Source organism: Madurella fahalii (assembly GCF_045866475.1).
Source record: "Madurella fahalii IFM 68171 DNA, scaffold_4, whole genome shotgun sequence".
Taxonomy (NCBI): domain Eukaryota; kingdom Fungi; phylum Ascomycota; class Sordariomycetes; order Sordariales; genus Madurella; species Madurella fahalii.
This window is the reverse complement of record NW_027263974.1, coordinates 2,465,972-2,489,734: the sequence shown is the minus strand read 5'-3', so window position 1 is coordinate 2,489,734 and position 23,763 is coordinate 2,465,972. Positions and strand designations below refer to the sequence as shown.

Here is a 23,763-nt window from a genome sequence, read left to right as displayed (position 1 = left end):
GGACGTCCTTGTGACTGCGGAATGCCCCGTCAGGACAAGGCCGCTTCAAAGCTTGGAAGTCGCATGCTGCTCTTGTGCACAGTTTTCTTTGCGGTCGGCGCTAACCCACAGCGGCACACCCCCTGAAAAGAGGCAGCGAAGCTGACGACGATACTAGCGTGAATGGCAGAACGAATGAATAAAAGCGGGATGCGGCGACAAGGGACTCGGTGGGACTTGCAGGCCGCTTGCAGGACAAAGTATGTAGCAGAGATCACAGATCTTCGGAGACACAGCCTGAGACCTCTTGGAACAAGGCTAAGGCCCCTCAGCGGGGCTGGCAGCAACCCCACTCGAGATGAAAGCTCTCCCCGCATCCCGTCCCTGTTAGGTAATTAAGGTAAAGATACCTTGGGTACTGTACAGTACATACGGTACTTCAATTCGGCGCTGTCAAGTATTTCCACAATCCACACGCATCCCACGACGCGGCACGCGCTTCGCAACGTAGTTTTCCGCCGAGGATGAACACGGGGAAAACAATCAGATAGCTCTAGCTAATCCACTTGCCTGCAACAACCATATCGGTCGTGGAAGGGCGAGGCGTCTTCTGCCAGCGTTGACAAAGCTGCGCCAAGGGACAGCACCTCGTCGCTATGAAGAGCGATCAGTTGCGACGCCCGAGTGCGGCCCCGCCTTCCGTGGTCACGCCCGACCCCCTGCGTTCTTCAAAAAGTGAAAACGACGAGTGTGGAGAAGACGAGACGTATCAACGCTGCAAGAGGCCTTGTACGTACAGTACAGTGTACAATACAAGAGCCTAAAAGTGTAAACAGGGATCACTAGGGACGCCAGCTTCGTCGCTCGTAAGCTTCTTGTCTACGTCGCCGTCGGCGAGGACATCATATAGCAGCCTCTACCAACAACGTAACCTGTCGTCAACTATCGGCAATCAAATTCGCTATACAAATCCAAAGACGGCATCGTGACAACACCAATCTCTGGGGAGCCTCCCTGGCTGTTTCACTCCTTCGACTTTTGGCCTCTCTGCCTGTGTCCTGCATGCGCCTCCGGCACGCCTATGGCCGGTCCCCGAGATAATCTGATCGACGAGCCAACCAACGCTGAGTCGCGCACAACCCAGAAGCGGCTCTAGCCCTTCCAAGTACTGTATTGTACACACACTTTGTTACCCTCCCCCTCTCCCCACTTGCCCGCAGCCCGCCTCTGCCATTCGTCTTATTGAGTGTACATAGCAAGGAGTGTCAGCTCCTCTTTTGCGGGCTTCCCCCCTCTTCCACTTGCCCAGCATCCTTGTCGCCGTGTTGGCATGGTCCCGTTATTGACGAGCTATGGACTGCTCTTTACCTGTCGTGTCGGGCGATGGGGACATTCGGTGGTCGGATAACCACAGCATGGATTCAGACGACATCCAGTCTATCGGCTTGCCGTCGCCGTGGTTGGGGTCGCTCTCGACAGGCTCCACCTCGGTATCCGTGTCGTCGTCGTCGTCGTCGTCTTCGTCGACGACCATGGGCTTTGCTCACACAGGCCAACTCTCTCCCATCAGCAACGGTGCGGATGTTCCATGCGGAATACCCGATGACTCCTCAAACCTCGTCTCTCCCTCCCAGTCGCCTCCGGTTGCCGCCGTGGTCCGCGCGGGGCGGTCATCAACCTTGAACCAGGCCTGGGCCATAGGCTATACAGCATCAGAAGACGCTGCCGAGCTGCCTGTCGCCGGGAATCGACGTGGCGGTCACGATGATGGTTCTTGGGAGCAAGGCTCAGATAACATGTTGACGGTTCCGAAGCTTGAACCAATGGATGACGATGATTTCCGCATGGACGATCTCAAAGAAGCCCCGTTGACTCCTGTCGCGACTGCCTCGAGCCTGGTACAGGCCTTGGAGCAACCAAAACTTAAACGGCCTAGAGGCCGGCCGCGGAAGCACCCACTCACGGCAAACGTGGCTACAAACAAAATCACAAAAGGCCGGTCCAAGACGGGTTGTCTTACTTGCCGAAAGAGGAAGAAAAAGTGCGACGAGGCGAAGCCACGATGTAAGTCAACAAAGTCGACAGCGGCCGCCTGGCCGGAGACGGCGCCCTAACTGGCCTCACAGGCATGAACTGCGAAAAGAACGCAGTGGTATGCGAAGGCTATCCAGAGAAGCAAATCTGGAAGAGTGGTAAGGAGAGGGCCGAAGAGGGTATGACAGCGTCCCCCTATCACCTATCAAGCCGCCGTGCCACTTCGGGTTCTAATCATGGCATAGAACGCCTCAAATCCCGCAATTTTCCCTCCATCACCATGCAACCCCTTTTCCATGGCCTGGAGACTGTCGAAGACATGATATTCTGGAAGCATTACAACGAACACCTCAGCGCAGTGCTCACTGTTGAAGGGGAGCACAAGAATGCCTTCAAAGATATGATGGTGCCAGTCGCGGTGAAGCATCAGGGTCTCATGCACTCAATTCTTTCCCTAGCTAGCAAGCACATCGACTTCGAGACGCCTTACGGCATCAACGTCTTGCGGAACAATCCCACCACAACTATCGAGGCGTTGAGAGAGAGATCCATTTATCATCACGAGCAGGCCCGGCTTAAATTCTACGATGACGTCGAGTTCACCAACGGAAAACCAAATACTGACGACAAGATTTTGGTCTCGGCCAGGTACGGCCAGATGCTTTGCTTCTTACTTGAGGCCCAGGCCGAAGGCAGCTCCCGTGGTGAGCATAGGTGTCATCTTGAGGCATACCGCAACCTCATATCCACCTCTCCGCCTGACGACTCCGCCTTTATGGCTTTCATCGCCGAATTTTTTCAGTACCACATCTATGCCGACGAGCTCATCCATTCTGCCATCAGCCGCAATTCCCGCTTACCGTCAAACCCTCTCCCGCTAATCCCAGCGATCCATCCGCCGAGGCTGCTGGGCGTCGATGACGGCTTGCTGGATTATCTATCACAGATCACCGTGATGCGAAACACAGTCCGGAGTAAGATGATGGCCCAGGTCGACCCGGCAGTCACTTACTGCGAGGTATACCCGGCTAGTGCGATCGACCAAGCCATCCGCGAATGGACACCCAACTGGCCTCCTGGAGACAGCCGCGATCGGGTCGGGCTCCTCTACCAGCACATGATCGGGATCTACCTTCACCGCACCATCTATCCCCCGTCGCCATCCCCGTCACCTTCCATGGCATCCTCTGCTGCCTCCTTGGCCCTTGTCCACAGCTCGCCCTCCCGCAGCCGGCCGACATCGTCGGTGGTAAACACCCCTCCCCAGTCCGCATCCACCAGCTGTGCGTCGTCGCCGAGGCTCACCGGTTCCAACTCGGGCCCGAACGCCAAGGTTAGCCGAACAAATTCTCGCCCAGATGTGCCACCTCGCAAGAACGGCGGCTCTGAGTCTGGAATAGCCGCTGGCGTTCATGCCAACGAGAGCCGGGCTGATTCCCCGCCACCGGTTCGCCATCCGCCACAACGCGAGGCGCGCCTAACTCTTATGGTCGACGAGTCCCTAGCAATTTTAGAGACTTTCAAGCCCAGCGACCCAAGCCAGACTCTCCTTCTTCTCCCATGCTTCTTGATCGGGACCGTCTGCTTCAATCCTTCTCAGCAAGAACGCGTGCGTGCCGCCATCAGGACAGTTAGGGGCTACACCGGCCTCCGGAACGCCGACCGTGTCGTCGACGTGCTTGAGGAAGTGTGGCGATTGATGGACGCGGGCGAGTGGGTGGCCGTCTGGGACTGGGCAGGGGTCGCTCACAGCCTAGGCTTGGACTTTATCCCGGCATGAAGAGACGCTCATGTCGTAGGCCACGAATTGTCCAGATTCCCGTACCGCTCGCCGAGACTCGGACAAAGTTGACTAGGCAAAACCCTCTTCCTCATCCTCTTCCCTTTTTGCGGTTACACGTTTTGGAGACGAATTCCCAGTCGATCGTTGCCCGTTCACCGGTCTTCTGTCATCATGGCGGCTCCAAAGCCCCAACACATCCTTTCAGCTGTTGTATTTTAATGGTAGGACATTCGCTGGGTTGGTCATACATATTCTTACCATCATTTCTGTGGATCTTTGTGTGTATTATCGGGATTTGGTGGGGGTGTAGGACAGAACAATATCATGCATATGGGGCTACGAGGGTGCTTTTCTGGGAGTGTTAATACGGAGTGGGCTGGTTCGGGTATATGGGACATAGCATTGGAAAATATTCTTACAGTAAATGAGGCGGGACGAACGGTACGAGGAATGAGAGGATTGGGGTTGACCATGATGGCGTTTCTCTTCTTGATTAGTTGTCGCATCGGGAGCTCGGTTCTGATCATAGCAAAGGATAGCCTTGTGAGGAGTGTAGGATTTCGGTACTCGACGGTGTTGCTCAAGACATTTTCCCTGGTACAATTGACTTGTTGAATTTCGCTGCTTCGCATAGACTTGCGAAGATTTATACATGTGTCAGGTCCAATTCTCGTGCACCGTCCACTCAAAAGTGAGGATCAGTCTGGGAATCCTCGTTCCTCGTCGTACCGCACTGGAACATCCCAGCCCTATCCATCGATGACAGTTTGCCATCCAAGTTTCGCCTCGTCCCATAGCTATGGCGTGAGCTCACCTCCTCTCCAAAACCTAGTAAACGAAACATATCGTACACAACGTATATACACAAAGGGATTAAGCGCACCAAGCAAACACTGCCGCTATGTCAAGCCCCCGTACTTGTTCCACCGTGACTGCAGAGTACGCATTCTGCTAATCATTGTCACTTCCCTTCCTTTCCTCGTCTTCGCTCTCTTTTAATGTCACATCGATTCCACCAGGCGCCTTCCGAATCTCGTATTTCCCTCCTAGCACAAGATCCTTGGCGACAAGTTCCCTTGTACGTCCGAGACTCTCGATCGCAGCAATACGGTCGATTGTCGCTTGGAGATGTTCCCGAAAGCCAGGTTGCGCCACGATCTCCTTGAAAGCCAGGTGCATGGGCACTGAACTCGCACGTACTTGTGCGCTGCTGGTAATGCTGAACAGGTTGAGGCGGTCGAGCGCCCGTACAAAGTCGGCCCGCGTCATGATCTCCTGCGCCTTGTGGAGGGGGAAAGATGGGAGCACATGGCCCAATTCGGGGTCGTAGGTTTTCTCCATTTCCTCCTCCTTGTCGACTAGAGCAGTGGCTAAGACAACTGCAGCTGCCTGTAGAGATGAGAGGGGAGGAAATGCACCGTTAGAGGCAAGCACACAATTTAGAGAGGTACGACAGTGATTAGACAAGACTCACCGCCCATTTCTGCTGGTCCATAACGTCGTCGTCCATCTCCTCTCCGAGAATCCAACACTGGTTCAGAAACCACGTCTTTTCCATTTCGCGAATAGTATCGCATGCCGCGAACATGTCCTTACTCTTTGCTACCCGATTCAGAAAATTGAGCCGACCTCCGACGCGGTCGTAGATCATCTCTAACGTCTGGGGTGACAAATTCTCGCCGAAATACCGCTGACGGTAGTTCTTGAGGGCCGCTGTTGCTTGGGCTTTGGGCAGGTCATCAACGGTGAGGACTTCCATACGTGTCGCGAGCTGCTTCAGCCGCTCATATACCCAATAGTCGTCACTGTTAAACACCATGGTGACTAGATTGGCGGCTGCCCACTGCTCGGCTCGTTGCTGCAGTAGCTCGATCAGGTCTTTGCCGTCTTCATCGTCCCTGATCAAGTGCATCTGATTTATGATGACCACGAGTGGCCGTCCGACCTTGGCTCGTCTCCGCAGGGCCACTTTTTCCAGCTTATTGAGAGCGCGCTCAATGTCGAGAAGCGCCGTGGTATCCCGGGGACCCTTCTCGCTAAAGTAGCCGCCAATGTAATCCTCGTGGAACTCGTAATCCAGTGCCTTGCCAAGACGAATCCGGAAGATCTCAAGGTCCGAATGAGCCTCAAACATGGCCACGCCGTCTCCATCAATCTTACGCATCGCCTCCAGCAGCATACTGCTTTTGCCGGTGCCCTTCTCACCGATAAACAGATGGTAATGGCCAACTTCACCGCCAGCAACGATAGAGTCGACAGTGGCCTGTTCGGGACGCTCCACCCAGTGCGTAGCTGCGGCAGACTTGGGGGGTGGGAGATCCTTGCCTATCGCTGCGAGCTCCAGAACGGGGTCACCAGGCTCGAAAGCGTTAGCCATCTTTTTGAGTACCATATACTTGTACCCCTTGTGGTAGCCGTAAGCTGCGATGGCAAACCCAACACCTAGGACGAGGATGGAGGCGAACGAAGTTGCCGCGGCCTCCACCATCTTCGAGAACAGAGAAGCATCCTGCCCAGGGGGGGGGGGAAACGAGGGCCGCGCAGGATCATTGTCTGCGTCTCTTTTGGCTTCCGTATCGGTGTCTGTTTGCTCGTTAGTGACGAGGTCGAAGATGCGGCCCGAAAGCCTGACAGAGAAAGATGAACGAGTATTGTTGCTCTTTAGAGTGCACTGCTGTACACTCAAACAGAATAGCTATGCAACGTTCCAAAGCAGGAGAAGGTCAGTGATCCCAAGGCTTAGAATACGCGCTGCCGGAACGGACGTGACATTGGCCAAGATTGCGTGGTACTGTTGGACAATGCCTTGCAACATCGGTGCGAGGGCCCTCCTCCTCCCAGGAACCCAATTGACCGGCTGGCACAGCGGTATGCCACGCACAATAGCTCAACGGAGTATTAAAGGCAGGGAAGCGAAGCAAAGGGGTGAAAACGATGCGGGAAGGCCAGATAGCGTCTCATCGCACCAGAAGTACGCGGGCGGCACATGCCCCGTGAAACCTTGACAGAAGATCCAGAACGCAGACCTGCACATACCGGGTAATGATCGTGGACGCTCGCTTGAGTACTGCCTATTGTTCCTCGACTTCAAACATAGAATTCGCAGTCTTCCCGGAGAGACAATGCGATACATCGGCGCGGCTGTGCCAGCGATGCGCCGCCCAGCTCGTGTCAAAAACATCCTCCGCTGGTGCCAGAAACGAAAAAAGAAGCATCCCCCGCTCGAAGATAGCGAGGCACGGGCAAGAGAGCGACAGGAAGAAAAGAATTAAAAAGAGTGAAGAAGAGTAATAAAACAAGTTTTCAGCGAGTGAAAGTGCCGGTTCGTGAGCCGCCAAGGTGAGGTCGAAGTGTGGTGCGCGAAGCGGTGTCGTTGGTTCCAAACTATCGGAATGCCCATGGAATAATTAGACTTGCGGCGGCGGCTGAAGCTCCCTGCTAGCGCTGGCTTCGCTGGCGAATTTTTACCGGCCGGCGGTTGAAGACAGTGAGTTGGTTGCCAACTGGTGGCGGCTGTTGGCCAAGAATTAACTCGGGTTCCTGAATTCCTCAGCTCAACAAAGCCGGCCACAAGGGATGATTCCGAGGCAACACCATGATGGTACCAAATGAGCTGAAACATACTCATATGATAATAGCCATTGTGGGTATTGGCTGCAGCTACCTGCGATTGACCGTTTGTCTGGTGGAAACCATCGAACCTGAGGCCATGAGCGCTTATTCACTACACCAGAGACACTTCCAAAATCACATCTAATGAGTATAAGTATATAGGGTACGTTACACTGAGTTGAGTATATCCTGATTCTGGACGGCTTTTTACGCCCCGGTTCCCTCCGAGGCTCCCCTTTTCATAACAGACAATTCTGCCATTTACACATAAACTAGAGCCCACGGCCTAGGGATTACCTCAACACAGGAATGCGTAGTGTGCGACTCTCGCTCCTGAGCGATCTAAGAGCTAATTACTTCCGCACCCTAATGATCCGCTTCATTTGTGTCTTGTATTTGTAACATCATCATTGGCACCCAGGTAAAACCTGGCTACTTCGTCAGCCATTGTAAGGGACAACCAAATCCCTTCGAGTCGTGCTTTAGGCTGCTTGATCTTTTGCAGATAGAAACGTTCGTGCTTTTTGATGTTGCAAATTGTCGCATGCAGTGCACTCTCACCAGTACTAGAAACATAACCTACTCCTTTCGCGATCTGGGCTAAGGGAATACCCAGACACTCTTTCCTACTCCCTACGGTCTTCCATCTGAAGATACTGGCCCGTGAGAAGGTCATGTGCCATATTCACTTTCTCAAAAAACTTCAAGGGCATCGCGGGGTTGTTCACTGCCAGCTTCCCCTTAAGTTCTTACGTTTCCTTGGACCAGTGATACGAAAGAGTCAAAGCAAGACCTAGCAGGTGGGCACCTTCATCCTAATTCCCTCTCCACTGTGTTGTTTAATAACACATTCCGTGGCAAGTTATATTCGTACCTTGCTCCACGCGCTGACCTTACAACCGAGCAGCAAGAGGGTGTGCTCCGGCCAACCCAATCTCCAGCACGCTGGTTCGTTTCCTACTGCCTAATCAACGCCCACACTCCCTTGCTGAAATACCAATAACTTCTGGAGCGGATCTCCAACATCTAAGAGAAGAAATAATAAAGAAACGAAAACGGAAAAGAGAAGGTAAACTACGTACTACCCATTATTGGACAATGCTACAGTCCAGAAATCTCGTTCAGGCAATCCGGTTTGAAACCACCGTCCACCGTCATGTGTTCAACTACGAATCTTGCTAACGTGGTGCATCAAAAGTAGGCCCAAGCGATATGGATAGAATACTAGTTTACAACCTTCCGTGGCTCACACACGAGGAACTTGCCGACCCTCACACGACCCTCACGATAAATGGCATCTCCGTGCAGCTGTGGCAAGTTGCGCATCTCTACGGCGTGAAGCATCAAATTCCTAACGCCGAATCGAGAAACGGAGCATCCTCCAGCGGCATCCCAGGGCGTCCAAGCCGTCAAAAGGGCAGCGGGGGAAGGGCATTTTTCAATTCCACAACTGCTATCATCACCCTCAGCCCAGCAGGTACGCCAGCCGACCGTCAGCAATTGGAACAATCCATACGGCGCGAAGGAGGAGGAGGCGGAAGTGGGAGTCTGCTTTCCGGCCCTAACCTTTTCGCAGAGAAACGGGCCCGGCCAGATTCGTCAACGCTACCCGGCCTCTGGGATGGGAATGCAATCCGCAGAACAGAGCATTCTATCACAGGTTGGGCCACCGGGAATAGCTCGCAACCAGTCCGAGACCTGTTACGTACATTGAATGAGTTGGTTAACGAAGCTTGGCGCGATGAGAGCAGCGTTGAAGAGGAAACAGGGAGGATAGACACGAGATCGGCTGCGACACAGCGTAGAACGAAACCGGAGACCGGGCGGGTTGCTTCGGAACCCCCAGAGATATTAATTTTACCACCACCGCCAACCGAAGGGCCTCCGCAAATGCCGCCACCACCGATCCCAGATCGGAAACCCCCCAACTACAGACGATCAGTGTCAATCAAGAGGCGCAAGCCGACTCTGGAGAGTCTGCAGAACACCCCTCCTCTCGGGCACATTGAGTCGCAAATGAACCGGTACCCCCGTCGATCTCCCGACCATGTACAAGTGGCCCAAGTAGAACCGATTTCATCAATACCCTCGGTTGCATCTAAGCCCTCCCCTAGTGCCCCTACTAAGGCGCGAGGAATGCTGATGTATATGGCGAGAGAGGATCCTGCGCCGTTATTCCACGACCCAGCACTCCGCTATCACGGTCAACGAGGCTCGAGGTCAACCGAGCGTTACCCAGGCCCACTTACAGGCATACACCGAAACCCGAGCATAACAACTTCTCCGGTGCCCGGCCCCACCACGCCAGCGCCGTTGAAGAGACGGCCGGTGACGCCACCGCAAGACGACCCTGACTTGAAATCGCGCTGGAGCCCCGACACATCACTTGAGTCTACAATGAAGAAGGTCAAAAAAGTCTTCAGCCTCTCTAGGTTAAGGTCCCGGAAGACCAGTACTGCTCAATTGAGTATGCGGAGCCCGCGCAACAAGCCCAGCCGTGCGGCACAAAACTCGTGGGGCTTCGTGAAGCCACTTATTTCAGACGAGGAAGCGAGAATCTTGCCCTCGAACGCAGCCACCTAGAATACTGTTTACAGCATACGCTAAAGTTGTTTCGGGCTGGGATGGAATGCAATGAAATGCGCTACAACTTTGCCGTATTGACACGGAAGAAGGCGAATGAAAGAAGAAGCCAGGGAAAGGGGCCGAAAGAGGCAAACGGAGCAGGTTTGATTACCACTTGACGTACCATGGGCATTCCGTGTATCTAGAAAGGCGGCCAAAATTTTCCGAAAGTTCCGCGGATTGGTAAACGCGGAATGTTTCATTATCGGCGTAGATACAAGGGTGCGTGCCGCCCTCCGTTTAAACATGTCCAAACCGAACTTCAAAAAAGCTGTAGCCCAAAGTACCTGGGTATTAGAGAAGACTAGATTGGTGTGGGGTCGTAAACCCACCATAGCCAATCGTGATGTAGAGGTCGATGGAGCACGTATAAGAAAGTTTCGTAGTCCTATAGTTAAACTTCAGTTCCTCTCTGCTCGGCTCAGTTCTGTTCAGTTTCTCACTTCGCTCTAGAGTCACCGGACAACAATGGGTATTACCAAGAAGCTGAAATTATGTACAGGCATCCTGGCCGGACTCAGTACTAGGACAATGGGATACCTCGGGCGTCAACGACAATCATCAGTCCGTTACCGGAGGATGATCCTTTGTGGCGGTCAAAGAGTTACGCAAAATACAACTTGCACAGAAACCCTTCGACACAAGACATCTGCCTCAAGCGAATTCCACTTGGCAAGATCAGGCCCGAGCTTCTTGAGAACGAGGGTGATCTCGCATTGGAATTCTGTCGCGGGATCTGGGGGGGTTGGTAAGCAAGCGCACAAAACGAACCGACGCGGTTCAACGAATCCATATCGGAATCGAAAGCCTGTCAACCTCATCATGACTGACTGGTAATTGATAGGTTACCGCCTCCAGCGGGCATATCTTGCCCGCAAATACTACTGTCCCGCTACCTCGGCTCAGCTCTGGACTATTGATCAGCTATCTCGTTCATCATACGAGCTCGGCACTCGGCTTACAGACCACGTCGAGGTTGTTGAGAAGATGCCTTTTTGAAATCGTTGTTCGCTGCGGAGACTATCCAAGGAACCAGGGTCCTCGCGACTCTAACGGTCTATTCGTCATCAGCGCGGCCATTGACAGGGGCAGTGACGATGCCGTTCTTGGACTTAAAGGTTGTTTTTCTTTACAAGCGAAAGCAGGGTCGACAGCGTCTATGGGCCAATGCCTGTTTGGATGGAAGTGTTGCATAAGTGGTATTCCCGACTCTGGATTGAAACGGGTTCCTGGAGAGTAACACGCTAGGTAGTCATCTACCCGATCAACCCGTTACACTCCTCTGCCCATCATCACCTTAAGTAAGGTACCTAGCGCTTACGCGTCAATAATGCTAGTGCCGTTAGACTTCTTTACTAACAGCCAGCCAGCAAATTGACGCCATCGTCATGTTATCATCGAGTTGAATAAGCGGCTCTGACCCGCCTCGAGGACCTTTTTTCTCGCCATCCGAGTCGAGTGCGTGCTCTCATACCGCCAATTCTCTGATGCTCGCGCCCCATTCGTTCGCAGCGTTGGATCCCAACGCATGCAGTCAGGTGTTGTGTGGGGCCTGGAAGAGCGGGGACCTATAGCAATACCTATTGGTAGGTGCGCAAGTGCGGGGTCCCGCTGTGGCGGAACGTAGCTTGCGGATAGCCGTCCGAGCCGTCTTTCCCCGTCGCCATGGGACGTTTCCTGCCCTGCAGGGCAATCGTTCCCACCCTCCTTATCATTTGCCCCACCGTTAGGCCGCCATGAACCGCCATAAAGGGACACCAGTGGTACCAAGTATACCCACATATGGATCAGCTGCCATCCTCGGACCGTGTATTTGAACATCCGACACTAACCATCCCTCAACCACGGTTTCGAACCACCCATGAGTGCCGCCCAAGGTCTCGCCATGGCCCTCGGCCATCAAGCTCCAAGCCTGCAAGCGGCTATGCTCATGGACGGCTCTGCAGCCAAGTCGCACCCTCTCGGGCCTCTCTGTGCCCAAGAAGTAATCCAGGCCTCCAACTTGGTCAGAAGGTGTTGGCCAAAAGGCACCGACTGCCATTTCAAGGTTGTGACACTTCTTGAGCCCACCAAAGCGGAGATCATCCCGTATCTCGCTGCCGAGCGGACGGGGCAGATTCCTGCCAGCATCGACCGTCGAGCATTCGTCGTCTACTATCTCAGGGGGACGGTCAGTTCTGGCCGAGGGTTGTGGTGCTGGCGGCGGTTGTTGACGGGCTTGTAGCACAACCTCCACGAGGCCACCGTCAACTTGACCAAGGACAAGGTCGAGTTTAATGCCAAGCTCGGGCCGTTTGTACACGCAAACGGGGACGGAGAGGAAATCATTGCTGTTGAGAAGGCGCTGCTGGCGCATCCAGATGTCCAGGCCGAGGTCGCCAAACTGCAGCTCCCCGAAGGGGCTGTGGTTGTAGCAGACCCCTGGATTTACGGTGAGATCAGGGCCAGTTGCGTGACACCAAGCTTTTGCTGATTCCATAAAGGGTCGGATGGTGTCAATGAAGGCAATTTCTACGACGACAGGCGCGTCATGCAATGCTTTCTCTATATGCGTGATCCTCGGAACCCATCCGAGCCTGATAGCTGCCATTATGCCTTCCCCCTCCCCATATCGCCTGTTGTCGACCCTAGCACACTGGAATTGGTCCGTATTGACATCTTGCCGACCGGGCTCGATGAGAAAGTCAAGCCCATTGCTCCTTGGCAGAATGTCCGACCCAACGAATACATCCCTGAAGCGCAGTCGCTGCGTGCTAACCTTAAGCCTCTGCGTATCCTCCAGCCCGAAGGGGTCTCATTCACCGTGGAATGGTTCTCTGAGTTGGGCCGTCTGATCAAGTGGCAAAAGTGGGACTTGAAGGTTGGCTTTAACCAGCGAGAAGGCATGGTACTGTACGACGTGCACTACGACAACAAGCCCCTTTTCTACCGCCTCAGTCTATCCGATATGGCGATCCCCTACGCAGATCCGCGGCACCCGTTCCATCGCAAGGCAGCATTTGACCTAGGTGACGCTGGCGCAGGTATCATGGCCAACAACCTCAAACTCGGCTGCGACTGTCTAGGTAGCATCTACTATATCGGAGGAGTCCTCTCTGACGGCGAGGGCAAGCCGGTCAACATGCCCAACGTGATATGCGTCCACGAGCAGGATGCCGGCATCTTGTGGAAGCATACCAACTACCGGACAAACCGTGCCGTTGTGGTACGTAACCGCGAGCTGGTGCTGCAAACCATCTTAACCGTGAGCAACTACGAGTACATCCTGTCATTTGTCTTCAACACTGCAGGTGATCTCGCCTACGAAGTCCGCGCGACGGGGATCCTGTCAACGCAACCCATCGATCTCGATCTCACCAACACGACACATCCATTCGGCACTGTCGTGCATCCAGGAGTTCTGGGCGGTTTCCATCAACACTTCTTCAGCCTGCGCATCGATCCCATGGTAGCAGGCCACGGTAACTCAGTTGTGTACGACGAGGCGGTGGCCATTCCGCGCGACCCGACGCGCAACCCGCACGGCGTGGGGTACACCGTGCGCAAGACCGAAGTGACCACCTCGGGCGGATACGACCTCGATCCAAGCAAGAACCGCGTGTTTAAGATCATCAATCCAGCTGTGCACAACCCCGTCAACGGGGTAGCTGTCGGTTACAAACTCATGGTTCCACCAATGCAGAAAATTCTAGCCGACGCCGACAGCTTCCACTACAAACGTGCCGAGTTCGCCGATCACAGCATCTACGTAACTCGTTACGCCGACCGCGAGCTCTATTCTGGCGGCCTCTACACAAACCAAAGCCGTGGCGGGGCCGGCGTCCGTAGTTGGGCTGATCGCAAAGATAGCCTCGCAGCTGGCGATCCGGTCGTGTGGGTCCAGTTCGGTATTAACCACATCCCCAGAGTTGAAGACTTCCCCGTCATGCCCGCCGAAACGCTCCGCGTCACGCTGAGGCCGGTCAACTTCTTTGACCGCAACCCCTCGATTGACGTGCCGCCGAGCAAGCAAGAGGTCAACTGCAGTGTTGGGTTAAATCAGCTGGGAGACAACATGGAAGCAGGGATGGGCGGGTTGACGCTGGGAGGAGAAGCTGGGAAATTGAGTTCGTCTTGTGCTTCTCATGGATACGCTTGACTTTTCCCCGGTATACCTTGTGAAGAGAGTTTATGTGGCACTGTTGGCGATCTCATGCAAAGGAGTTACACAGTCTATCGGATTCGAAGAGATACCACGGGGCCAGCATACTGATGCTGCCGTACCGGCTATGTATGTGGTAAACTTACCGATGAATGCAGAGATAAATTAGATCCTTTTCAACGAAATACCCTCTTTCGTTGACAATGACACAATTGAAAACCGTTTCATTCCTTTTTTAATGAGCTGCCACAGCTGCATCGATCTCGGCTACGGTTACATTATCTAAACCACACAGTTGTTTTATTCAACCCGCTGATCAGTCCCCACACTTGCTCCTCAGCCCTGCGGGACGCGTGAATCTCAACGCCAGAAATCTCGCGTCGAATTAGATTGTCTCCGGACAACCACAAAATCCCCCAGCGTTCGGCGACCGCACCAGCCTCGATGCCGGGCTGTGCTCTACTTTTCCATTGTCGGCGCTCGGTTAATAATGGGCAACGAGGTTAGCAAGATTGAGACGTCCTCAGGCAGGAGTCGGTCGTTATCTCCACTTCCGCGCGACGATCAGTTGTCGGATGCTGAGGACTGCCTTCGACAGTTTCCGTCAACGATGCCTGCCTCAATCGCAACGGACGACCTGCGGCCCCGTCTCTCTGGATCTCCCGAGCCGCTTGAATGGGGTGCCCGCCCGGTACTTGCTCGCGATGCACGATCTCCTGGCCTTTCGCCTGAATCTCTCTTTACCAGGTCACGCGCCGTGTCTCCCGAGGAGCAACCGTTCAACGCTACCCAGCCAGCCCGTTCTGCGTTTCGATCAGAATCCCCGATTCAATCCCCACGACCATCTACACAACCCGAGTTATCAGAAGTCAAGCAGCCTCGGCCTTTGAAAGCTCAGGCATCCGGCAGGAAGGCCAATAGAAAACCGACAGACGCCGAGCATCATCGCGCAAATGGAGCCGCGCGTGATAAGCTCGATGACGACGATGCGATTATTCACGAAGACTTCCCGTCAAAGAAGCAGCGCAAACACCCTCCCGGCATAGCATCGACTGACGTTGGCCCTGCCGCCCATGACCCAACTCCTCCGATAACCCCGCCACGCCGCACAACATTAAACGAAGCTGTTTACACTGAAAATGAGGAGTGGAGCGGTCCCATGGAAGTTGAGCAACAACCATGGATGGGGGAAGACATTAGAAATGGAGAGTTGAGGGGGCCTGCAGAAGACCAGCTGCATCCATTGGTAGAGGATGGCATTGAAATTGCGGTCACGCCCGCTGCCTCGCTTGCCAAGAGCCCGGGATCCCGACAATCCACCAAACGAAAGGCAAAACAGCCATTCTTCGTCCGTGAGGACGAGGAGAACGGTAAGGCTCTCCTCGGGGCATCTATCGACGATGCCGAGGTCCCAGTCAGGGCAACGCGGTCGAAACGAGCCCCGCCATTCACGGAAGTCGAAACCCGAGAGAAGGTCAACCCAATGAGGACACGCCAGGGTCTAAAGAAGACGAAGCAGTCCAAGAAGCGTTCAGCTGACGACACTGTTTTGGAAGACCGGAATGATCCGGTCCTTGCGAGGAAGTCGCATTATCGATCCGGCATGTTCTCCAAAACCGAGGAAGCCCAGATCGTTGCAGCAGTCGAGCATTTTCAGGAGGATGAGGGTATGACCAGACAGGAGATTAACAAAATAATCCACGAGGATCCGCGCAAGAATGACGATGGGCGTCATCTCCAGTTATGGGCATCCATCCAGGATGCCTGTCCTTCAAGGCCGCGGCAGAAGTTGATCGACTGGTGCAGGCAACGCTTCCACAGCTTTGCTGGACGGGGCACTTGGACGAAAGAACAGGATGACGAGTTAGTGGATCTGATCCGAGTCCACGGAAAGAGTTGGAGTAGGATTGCCGGCTTGATCAATCGTCACCAAAAGGACGTGCGCGATCGGTGGAGAAATTACCTGGTTTGCCGCGATAAGGTCAAGACAGACGCATGGTCCAAAGATGAAGAAAAGCGCTTAAGGATGCTAGTCGAGGCCTCCGTCGCAAAGATCCGGAGCGAGCGGGCCACGAGTCAAAACTCCAACAAAGGCCCGGAGGGACTCATCAACTGGCTGAAGATCAGCGAAGCGATGGATTACACCAGGTCCCGGCTGCAGTGCATGGAGAAGTGGAAGAGGTTGCTTGCAGCTGAACCGATCTCCGCCACGGTGTTACCTTCCACTCCCTCGCGGCGGCTTCAAAAGGCTCGCAAGGAACTGCGAACGATGACCCCACAGGAGAAGTACACCCTGGCGTGCGCAATTCGGGCTTTAAAAGTTCAAATAGACACAGAGATTCCTTGGGAAGAAATCGTCAGCCAGTCATTTCAGGGACAGTATGAGCGGCAGACTCTTATAGTTGCATGGGGAAGGCTGAGGCAAGCTATACCTGATTGGGAGCGGAAGGCAGCCCATGTTTGCGCCAGGTATCTCTGCGAAATGTACGAGACAGAAGGCAATTTTGGAACTCTAGATGATGATGAACCCGACGGAGCTGACGACCTCGAACATGGTGTCTCCGAAGGGGACACAGGTCGAAACAAGGACGATAGAGGAAGGGAGAAAGGGAAAGGGGTTTCACCGCCATCTTCAACTGGACCTTCGATGACGGTATCACTGGACGGTGCGGTGGCGAAGGGCATAGAGGACGATGTTCCTCGTTCTGAGTCTCAGGAAACAGATACCAAAGGTTCAAAGAGGATGCGTCGCGGATCCTTGTCCAATGGCGCCCTCGAGAGGCCCAGGCCCAAGAAGCAGAAGATTCGGGAAGGTTTACTGGCAATGAAGCCAAAGGTTGATGGTGTTAGGAAGCGCAACGTCGGCGGAGGTAAGCGAGAGCCCAAGACGTATACCAAGATTTCGAGCGCTGTCAGTAGCGACATGGACGATATGGAGGACATACCCGCGACACTGTCTGTGGCGAGTCAAGTAGCACTTTAGTTTCAGAAGGGAGGAAACAAATAAGGCCTAAAGGAGTTTCATAGAACCCACTGTGTAACGAGATACATCTAACGGGTCCAGAGCGACGCTCGCATCGGCGTGGCGCCATACTACAGATACAGCCTTGAACCGATCCTGGTGAATCCCTAACATACATGATATGTAACATCAGCCAAAACATTGCGTATGCCACATCGTTTATGACTCGCTCCTCCAAACCCGAAATCCCAAGAAACTATGAACAAAACAATAGGTACGAACAATTCGGAGAATACCAGATATTCTCGGACACCCTGGGCAAAACTCGGGCACAGTAGCTAGCGGTCCTCGAAATAGAAACGACCCAACCGCTCTCCACCTTTGGGGCTGGCCATGGCTGTCCTCCCAACTCTGCTCTCGCCTTCGTCCAGTCTCTCACGAACGATGCGCTCTGCGGCCTCACGCGGCGATGGCGGGCTCGCTGTCGAGGCTATATACTGGGCCTGTGTGGCTTGCTGATGCGAATGCGGCTGCTGCGTCTCGCGGATGGCACTTATGGTCGGTTGGATAGGTACGGGCCCTCTTGTCGTCGTGTCAACAAATATGTCGTCATTCGCCGCAGTGGTTGCCGATACCGCTCCTGCGCCAGCGGTAGGTGGTGCTGCACTGTCCAGGGCTACGCCATCCACCATACGCGCCTCCCGCCTCTCACGCACCGCAGACTGGCTCACTGGAGTGTCGGTGCCCGTTGTCTCGCGTTCCGATGGTCGTGTCAAATCTCTCCGTCCGGTCCCGGTCCCGACTGAGACGTTGGCGGGCATCGGTGCTGCTGCAACCTCACTGAGGCCTGAGCTTCTGCGTTCCAAGCCCCAGACACCGCCCGGTCCTGTCGCCGTGTTCTGCGGAGGTAGCGGGCGGCGATGATATATCGGGCCCGAAACGGTGCTACCGGCACCCTCGCCAAAGCCGACCAGGCTAGCGCTGCCGTCGTCTGACATGCGATCCTCAAAGCCGCTGACGCTCTGCGTCGCGAGGTTATCCAGATCCTCATCCATGGGATCGGTTCCCATATAGCCGCTCGCGCTGGCCGAATCCATCTCGGTCAGCATATCCTCGTTGCGGTCCGCCTCGGTTAGGGTGTCATGGTCGCCGCCCGTCTCGGTCGTCGTGCGCCCCCCCACGCTCTCGGTCGCACTGGCCGAGCCTACAGTGCTTATCTTGGTTGCGGCGATTGGCTGCCCGGTTGCGTCGAAGTAGGCGGGGGTGAGTCCTCCCGCCGCGGTCGCGGGGTTGTTCCCAGGCAGGATTGTGGAGACCGGAACGTTTTGCGGAGTGATAGCGTTGTATGGTGTGAAGCCCGCAGGCGGACCGCGAAGGGTCGACACCGTTGACAAACCTGCAAGTCTGCTGATTCGGTCCGCGCGCTCAGCCTCGAGGCTATTAGTGGAGAGGCTGTGCTGGTGGCCCCGGTTGTGTAATGCGCCTCGATGCCCGTCTTTGATGGCGGTAGTAGATAGAGCAGAAAGAGACGTTGTCGTGCTCGTGGGAGTGCCACTGCTCGGGTACGGAAAGGAATCAGTTTCTCTAATGCTCCGCATTGCTCTTCCAGGTTCGGAGACGGTCAAAGGGAAACTCACGGCATCTCAGATGGCGTATCGGGATTTGACGGTGGCTGTGGGAGGTTGAGAAGCGTCGGATGCGCAGGGTGCGGCGACTGCGAGGGTTGCGACATGGTTCTTGGTGCGTTATCTCGTAGCTTCGACTTGATATATACCGGTAACACGGTAGCTGATGGGGCGCGTCTGTAAAAAAGTTGTAGCCTGTGTCATGAATCGAGTTGACGTCGAAATCCAGTTTGACGCTCAATAGATAGCTAGGGGAAGGCAGAAGGGACGTGTTTCCGCGAAACCTAAAAGAGGATCGAAGTGGACGACACTGTGGGGCAGGTCTTGGGCACTTTGCTTTTCTCTTCTCCCTTTTATGCAGATTTTCTTTGATGCTCATGCAAGTAGGCGGCGAAACCCAAACGGTTTTCGGTAGGGTATTGTACTGTACTTGGGCAAGGGCGATCCGGTCACGCACCCCTTGCTGGCTGCCTGGATCTGTGCACAAGAAGCGGCCTTTATTAGCGGCACTGCGCGGGGAGTATGACGTCGGATCCAACGCGCTGAAAATCACGGTGTGACAAGGGTCTCCAAATTGCGGGGAACTCTAGCTTTTCGTGCAGCCAGTGGAAGAACAGAACTGAGAAAAAGATGTAAAAACAAAAATAAAGAATAGAAAAAAAAATGGGCAATTTCAATTGCTAAAAATTACCGTTTCCCCTAAAGAAAAAAGCATCGTCCGCACACAACAATGACCGTCTGAGAACAGCCCTCCTCTGTCCGTCCTTCTATCTTGGTCCTCGAAAGCGCCCTTCTCCCCATTCGCCCGGTCCAGTCCTATCCCATTCCCGATGGAGAATGCACTGGCCAAAATCGTATCCCATGCAGTGAAATGAGGCGGAAAAGTAAAGCCAAATAGTTTCACGCCCAGCGAGGACGGTGACTATTGATTTCATTTCAGTTAAGACGCAGGCATGCCCGCCGCAGCCCGGCTATGGCGCCGCAGCAAACCTGGCATCTTGCCGCTAACCAAGCTGGCAAGACAATCATCAATGATGCTGTCATCGCTGATGTTTTGTGCACGGGTTCTCCGAAGCCAATACTCAAACGGCCCGCCTAGGTATAGCGTTTTCGGTCAGCCATCAGAGAAGAAATTCCAAAGAAGTGAAGAAAAGGGGTAAATGGGAATACATACGGTTCTGGGAAAGCGCCGCGCCGAGTTCGGCACATCGTTCTGCAGGCGTGTGCTCTGCATGCATCTCGGTGAAGTGGGTTATCATCTTAGAGATGTCCTTGAGAGGCCACTTGCACGGTGCTGCGGGTGATCGGCCGCTCCCGGCCAGCAAGTACTTTGGCGCCGAGCAGAGGCGGCATTTCCAGAAACCAAGACGTTGTAGAGCCGTGTTGACGCTGTCATCCGCGCCGGCTGTCATGTCTAAGTCGGGTGACGATGCACTCTTGATCCGCTTCACTCCACCTTCATCTTCCTGTTCCGGAACCGCCCGCTTTCCGGCCGCCGAGCGTTTACCTGGGAATCCATCCCCTGTACCCCCGTTCGCGATTCGGGCTTTCTTTCCACTGCCGTTGATCCCGCTGCTTGTGTTGAAGATTGAAGGGACTGTGCCGCCGTACCGCCGGAAAAGGGCTGACTTCCGCGTCTGCATTTTGATGTTCTCGATTCGGTGCTTGCAATGCCGAATCTGGTGCCCGAGGTCGAGAATGCGTAGCTGCAGCGTACGCGTCTCCTGAGGAGTCAGGTCGGGCTCCCCTAGCTGTGCCCTGCAGTAATCCAAGTCGTAGTTATAAGCGAGGATATCTTCTTCCAACTGACGCATAGTGATTTCGTCCAAATCAGAGGATTCGTAATCATGTGCAGCCCGGCGTGTCACGCTTGCTGCCATCTCTCCGTCGCTGTCATTAAAGGCTGCATTGCTAGAGACGGCATGTTTGGTGCCTTCGTCGGCAGACCTTGGCGAAATGCTTTGGATGGAGCTTGTGTCGTTGTCACAAGGGGAAATGCCACTAGCTACGGTAATGCTATTGTACGATGTCGGCTCCATTTCTAGTTCCCAGATGGTCGGTCAATTTGTTAGTCGTAGCTTCGCCGTCAAATAGTTTCAGCCAAACGCAGCTGCATACGGAGTGCAGTACTACTCTAGGGCCGTGGCAATTGATATCGAGAACAGGTATGATTGTATGAAATTGATTTCGTAGTTTTGGGGGAGTGAAATCTGAACATGGGGATGAGAAGGACAAAACATACCGTTTGTGCGTTTGACTTTCGGTCAGTCGATTCTCTCCAGGTGCCATAAAGTGCGTGGGCGGTTTGAGGAGGAGATTTGAATCGAAATTGGAGAGAAAAGAAAAATGAGGGTGTGTGTAAGGAAAAAAGATCCGATTATGACAAAGGGGAGGATAAAGTGAGGGGACGTGCTTTGTTTTCTTTCTTCCTTTGCCTCTTCTTTTTCTCTCCTTTGTACTTTTTTTTTTTTCTTTTTTTTTCCCTCCTTTCCCCATCGTTCCTTTTTCTGGCCGAGTTAGCGGAGAATGGTCCCCACATCACAATCAAATTACCGCCATTGGCCAGCAATGGTAACTCTTTCTGAATACCTTTACCGATGCACCATGATCAGGGACGCGGTCATTCTGTAATCGGGACGCTTCTACTGGTGGTATAGAATTGCTACTATGTCATCCGGATCCCCCTGTAATGTTGAGCAGTTTCATTCTACGGCAGACCCGGCTCGTAGGCCGTAGAGGAGGTGCTATTCATTCAGGGGTTGATGGGTGATGGTCTGTGCGCGAGTAGCAGTAATGCATATACTCATATCATCATTAGAATCCAAATGCCGTGTTGACGGTCCCGCCAACCGAGCGTTTAGCCTCAACGATATGGCTTGATGACGAACACAAACCTTGCCAGTGCCGGTTAAATGCCAAGTTTCTTAACACTCCACTAGATCCCGATACACCAGTTTACCCGATCGGCCAAATATCTGGTTAGATCATTTTCGAGACCACACGTTGCTTTTAGGTGTTAGTTTACATTTGTAGTGCCCTTTCCTGGTCTCCAATACACCATCTTCTCGGAAACCAGGTTTAACGAGGGTCGACCATTTTATTATGCCCTTGCAGCCAGGGGGATCAACTTGCCGCGGCCATTACCAACAGTCGAGTATTGAGATGTTTTTGTTAATTTTCTTCGCCCTCTGGCAGACTCAAGCAGTTTCATGTTTGGAATACAAGCGAGATTGGACTGTGTGCTCACGCAGCACCCGCGATGAGCCGTTGTTTTCCAGGCAAGAGCAAGGAGCTTGCCCACTTGCCACTGATTGGTCCCCTTGGTCACGGAAGCCATTCTGCATCGAGCCGGTGGCGGAGGATGAGCCCAGCCCGGCAGACTGTGTCTTTATCTCGCATACCTTTCGAGGCCAAGGCATTGCCCTGATCACAACACCTGATCTTGCGACTAGCCTGGTGGATTATCTCGATGATTATAACGTCTCACAGAGGCACGGCCGAGACTTGACGACCTCGGAGAATTTGCGAGAGGACGCGAAGTCGACATATGAGGTCCGTGATCTTCCTGGGCGCGGAAAAGGATTGGTGGCAAAGGGCGAATTCGCCAAACACGAGATCATCATGATTGGCTTCCCGGTTTTCGTCGTTCGAATGGACTTTCTCAACGCGGACAGCTACACTCAACGCCAGAAACGATTGATGATGGAGACCGGTATAAACCAACTGCCCCCGGAACAGAAGAAAGCAATTATGGCCTTGGCAAAGAGCACTGGTGGGGAACCAATCTTGGATGTTATCCGGACCAATGGCTTTGGTATTGAGATCGAGGGGGTTCAACACCTTGCGTTGTTCATAGATGGCTCGGTGAGCACGCTCCTGCTAGCTCATTACCATCATTGATGACAACATATGAACCGAACTACTGACAACAATCAAACGCAGAGAGTTAACCACAACTGCAGGCCAAAGTGTGTATCCAATTCGTGCACAATTACAGAGAGTTACGGCTAACATTTAATCCACAGCGCTTTTTGGCGCTATGTCAACAGCAACATGGCTATGGAGGTTGTAGCGCTCCGAGATATTCCAGCCGGCGAAGAAATCGCACACAGTTGTACGTACTGGAATGTATCTATGACTACTTTGACTATAATTACGTGGCCGACTTACAACTTCTAGATGCTCCTCTAGGATATACATTTGAAGAGCGCAAGGCGGTACTCCAAGCTTGGGGCTTCCGGTGTAGATGCGCGCTCTGTTCGGCTGCTCCGGCAGAGAGACATCTGTCCGACAGCCGGCGAGAACGTCTTCTCGAACTCCACCGCACGCTCGGTCAAGCTTCCGGGCTCAGCAACCAGCGGGTCGACGAGCTTGTGCTGGAGGCTACGATGATAATCCAGCAAGAGAACCTCGAACCGCAGCTTGTCGAGTATTACCAACAGTTCGCTAGGGCGTATATGATGACGAACAATCTCAAACGAGCGAGAGAGATGGTTACCTTAGCAGATCAGCTGTGGCTATTATATGGGGGTGAGGAACATGAGAATGTCGAAGGGCTGCGGGAACTCTGGAATGCCTTAGAGGAAATGGAACGAGATGCGGAGGACGAATAATTGTCTGAAAAGGCGTGTATAGTATATATTATTATTCTTCCTACACCGCTTTACCCGAGATAGGGTATACCAGATCTTCTACCGCTAAATACGTAGGAAAACCGTACTATATAGGTGTCACGAATGACACGGGGAAACCCCGTACCAGGACCCACGCCAAGGGGGCAAGGCTGGACAAGGGTTGGTAACCAATGAGAAAGAGCTCTATCGTGCTCTGAGAGAGCTGCAGAGAGCCTTAGAGTGAACTAATCAGAGAAAGTCCTATATGGCTCTCTGGGAACCACAGAGAGCCTCAGCTCCGTAGGGCTCTGATAGAGCTATAGGGAGCTACGAGAGCCAATGTATATAAAAGTTATTCCTTAGATACTCCTGCAGGACTTGGGAAGTTC

The 23,763-nt window shown here is 53.7% G+C and overlaps 7 protein-coding genes across 7 annotated transcripts; 4 read left to right on the top strand and 3 right to left on the bottom strand.

Annotated features, from left to right (window-relative positions):
* Window positions 1-1,331: 1,331 nt before the first annotated feature.
* MFIFM68171_07702 (uncharacterized protein) lies at window positions 1,332-3,793 on the top strand (the record flags this gene model as incomplete). The annotated part of the gene is made up of 3 exons (XM_071063122.1): window positions 1,332-2,043; window positions 2,106-2,192; window positions 2,259-3,793. The coding sequence occupies 3 exons, from the start codon at window positions 1,332-1,334 to the stop codon at window positions 3,791-3,793; spliced, it is 2,334 nt and encodes a 777-aa protein (XP_070919223.1).
* A 954-nt stretch (window positions 3,794-4,747) lies between these two features.
* On the bottom strand, window positions 4,748-6,284 carry MFIFM68171_07701 (uncharacterized protein; the record flags this gene model as incomplete). The annotated part of the gene is made up of 2 exons (XM_071063121.1): window positions 4,748-5,185; window positions 5,271-6,284. 2 exons carry the CDS (start codon window positions 6,282-6,284, stop codon window positions 4,748-4,750), a joined length of 1,452 nt encoding a protein of 483 aa, XP_070919222.1.
* A 5,634-nt stretch (window positions 6,285-11,918) lies between these two features.
* On the top strand, window positions 11,919-14,171 carry MFIFM68171_07700 (uncharacterized protein; the record flags this gene model as incomplete). Its single annotated transcript, XM_071063120.1, has 3 exons — window positions 11,919-12,203; window positions 12,258-12,465; window positions 12,517-14,171. The coding sequence occupies 3 exons, from the start codon at window positions 11,919-11,921 to the stop codon at window positions 14,169-14,171; spliced, it is 2,148 nt and encodes a 715-aa protein (XP_070919221.1).
* A 493-nt stretch (window positions 14,172-14,664) lies between these two features.
* On the top strand, window positions 14,665-17,157 carry MFIFM68171_07699 (uncharacterized protein; the record flags this gene model as incomplete). The annotated part of the gene is made up of 1 exon (XM_071063119.1): window positions 14,665-17,157. One exon carries the CDS (start codon window positions 14,665-14,667, stop codon window positions 17,155-17,157), a length of 2,493 nt encoding a protein of 830 aa, XP_070919220.1.
* A 317-nt stretch (window positions 17,158-17,474) lies between these two features.
* MFIFM68171_07698 (Myb dna-binding domain containing protein) lies at window positions 17,475-18,868 on the bottom strand (the record flags this gene model as incomplete). Its single annotated transcript, XM_071063118.1, has 2 exons — window positions 17,475-18,690; window positions 18,774-18,868. 2 exons carry the CDS (start codon window positions 18,866-18,868, stop codon window positions 17,475-17,477), a joined length of 1,311 nt encoding a protein of 436 aa, XP_070919219.1.
* An 833-nt stretch (window positions 18,869-19,701) lies between these two features.
* MFIFM68171_07697 (uncharacterized protein) lies at window positions 19,702-20,800 on the bottom strand (the record flags this gene model as incomplete). The annotated part of the gene is made up of 2 exons (XM_071063117.1): window positions 19,702-19,856; window positions 19,936-20,800. The coding sequence occupies 2 exons, from the start codon at window positions 20,798-20,800 to the stop codon at window positions 19,702-19,704; spliced, it is 1,020 nt and encodes a 339-aa protein (XP_070919218.1).
* Window positions 20,801-21,923: 1,123 nt separating this feature from the next.
* On the top strand, window positions 21,924-23,374 carry MFIFM68171_07696 (SET domain-containing protein 5; the record flags this gene model as incomplete). Its single annotated transcript, XM_071063116.1, has 4 exons — window positions 21,924-22,625; window positions 22,704-22,729; window positions 22,787-22,875; window positions 22,941-23,374. The coding sequence occupies 4 exons, from the start codon at window positions 21,924-21,926 to the stop codon at window positions 23,372-23,374; spliced, it is 1,251 nt and encodes a 416-aa protein (XP_070919217.1).
* Window positions 23,375-23,763: the final 389 nt, after the last annotated feature.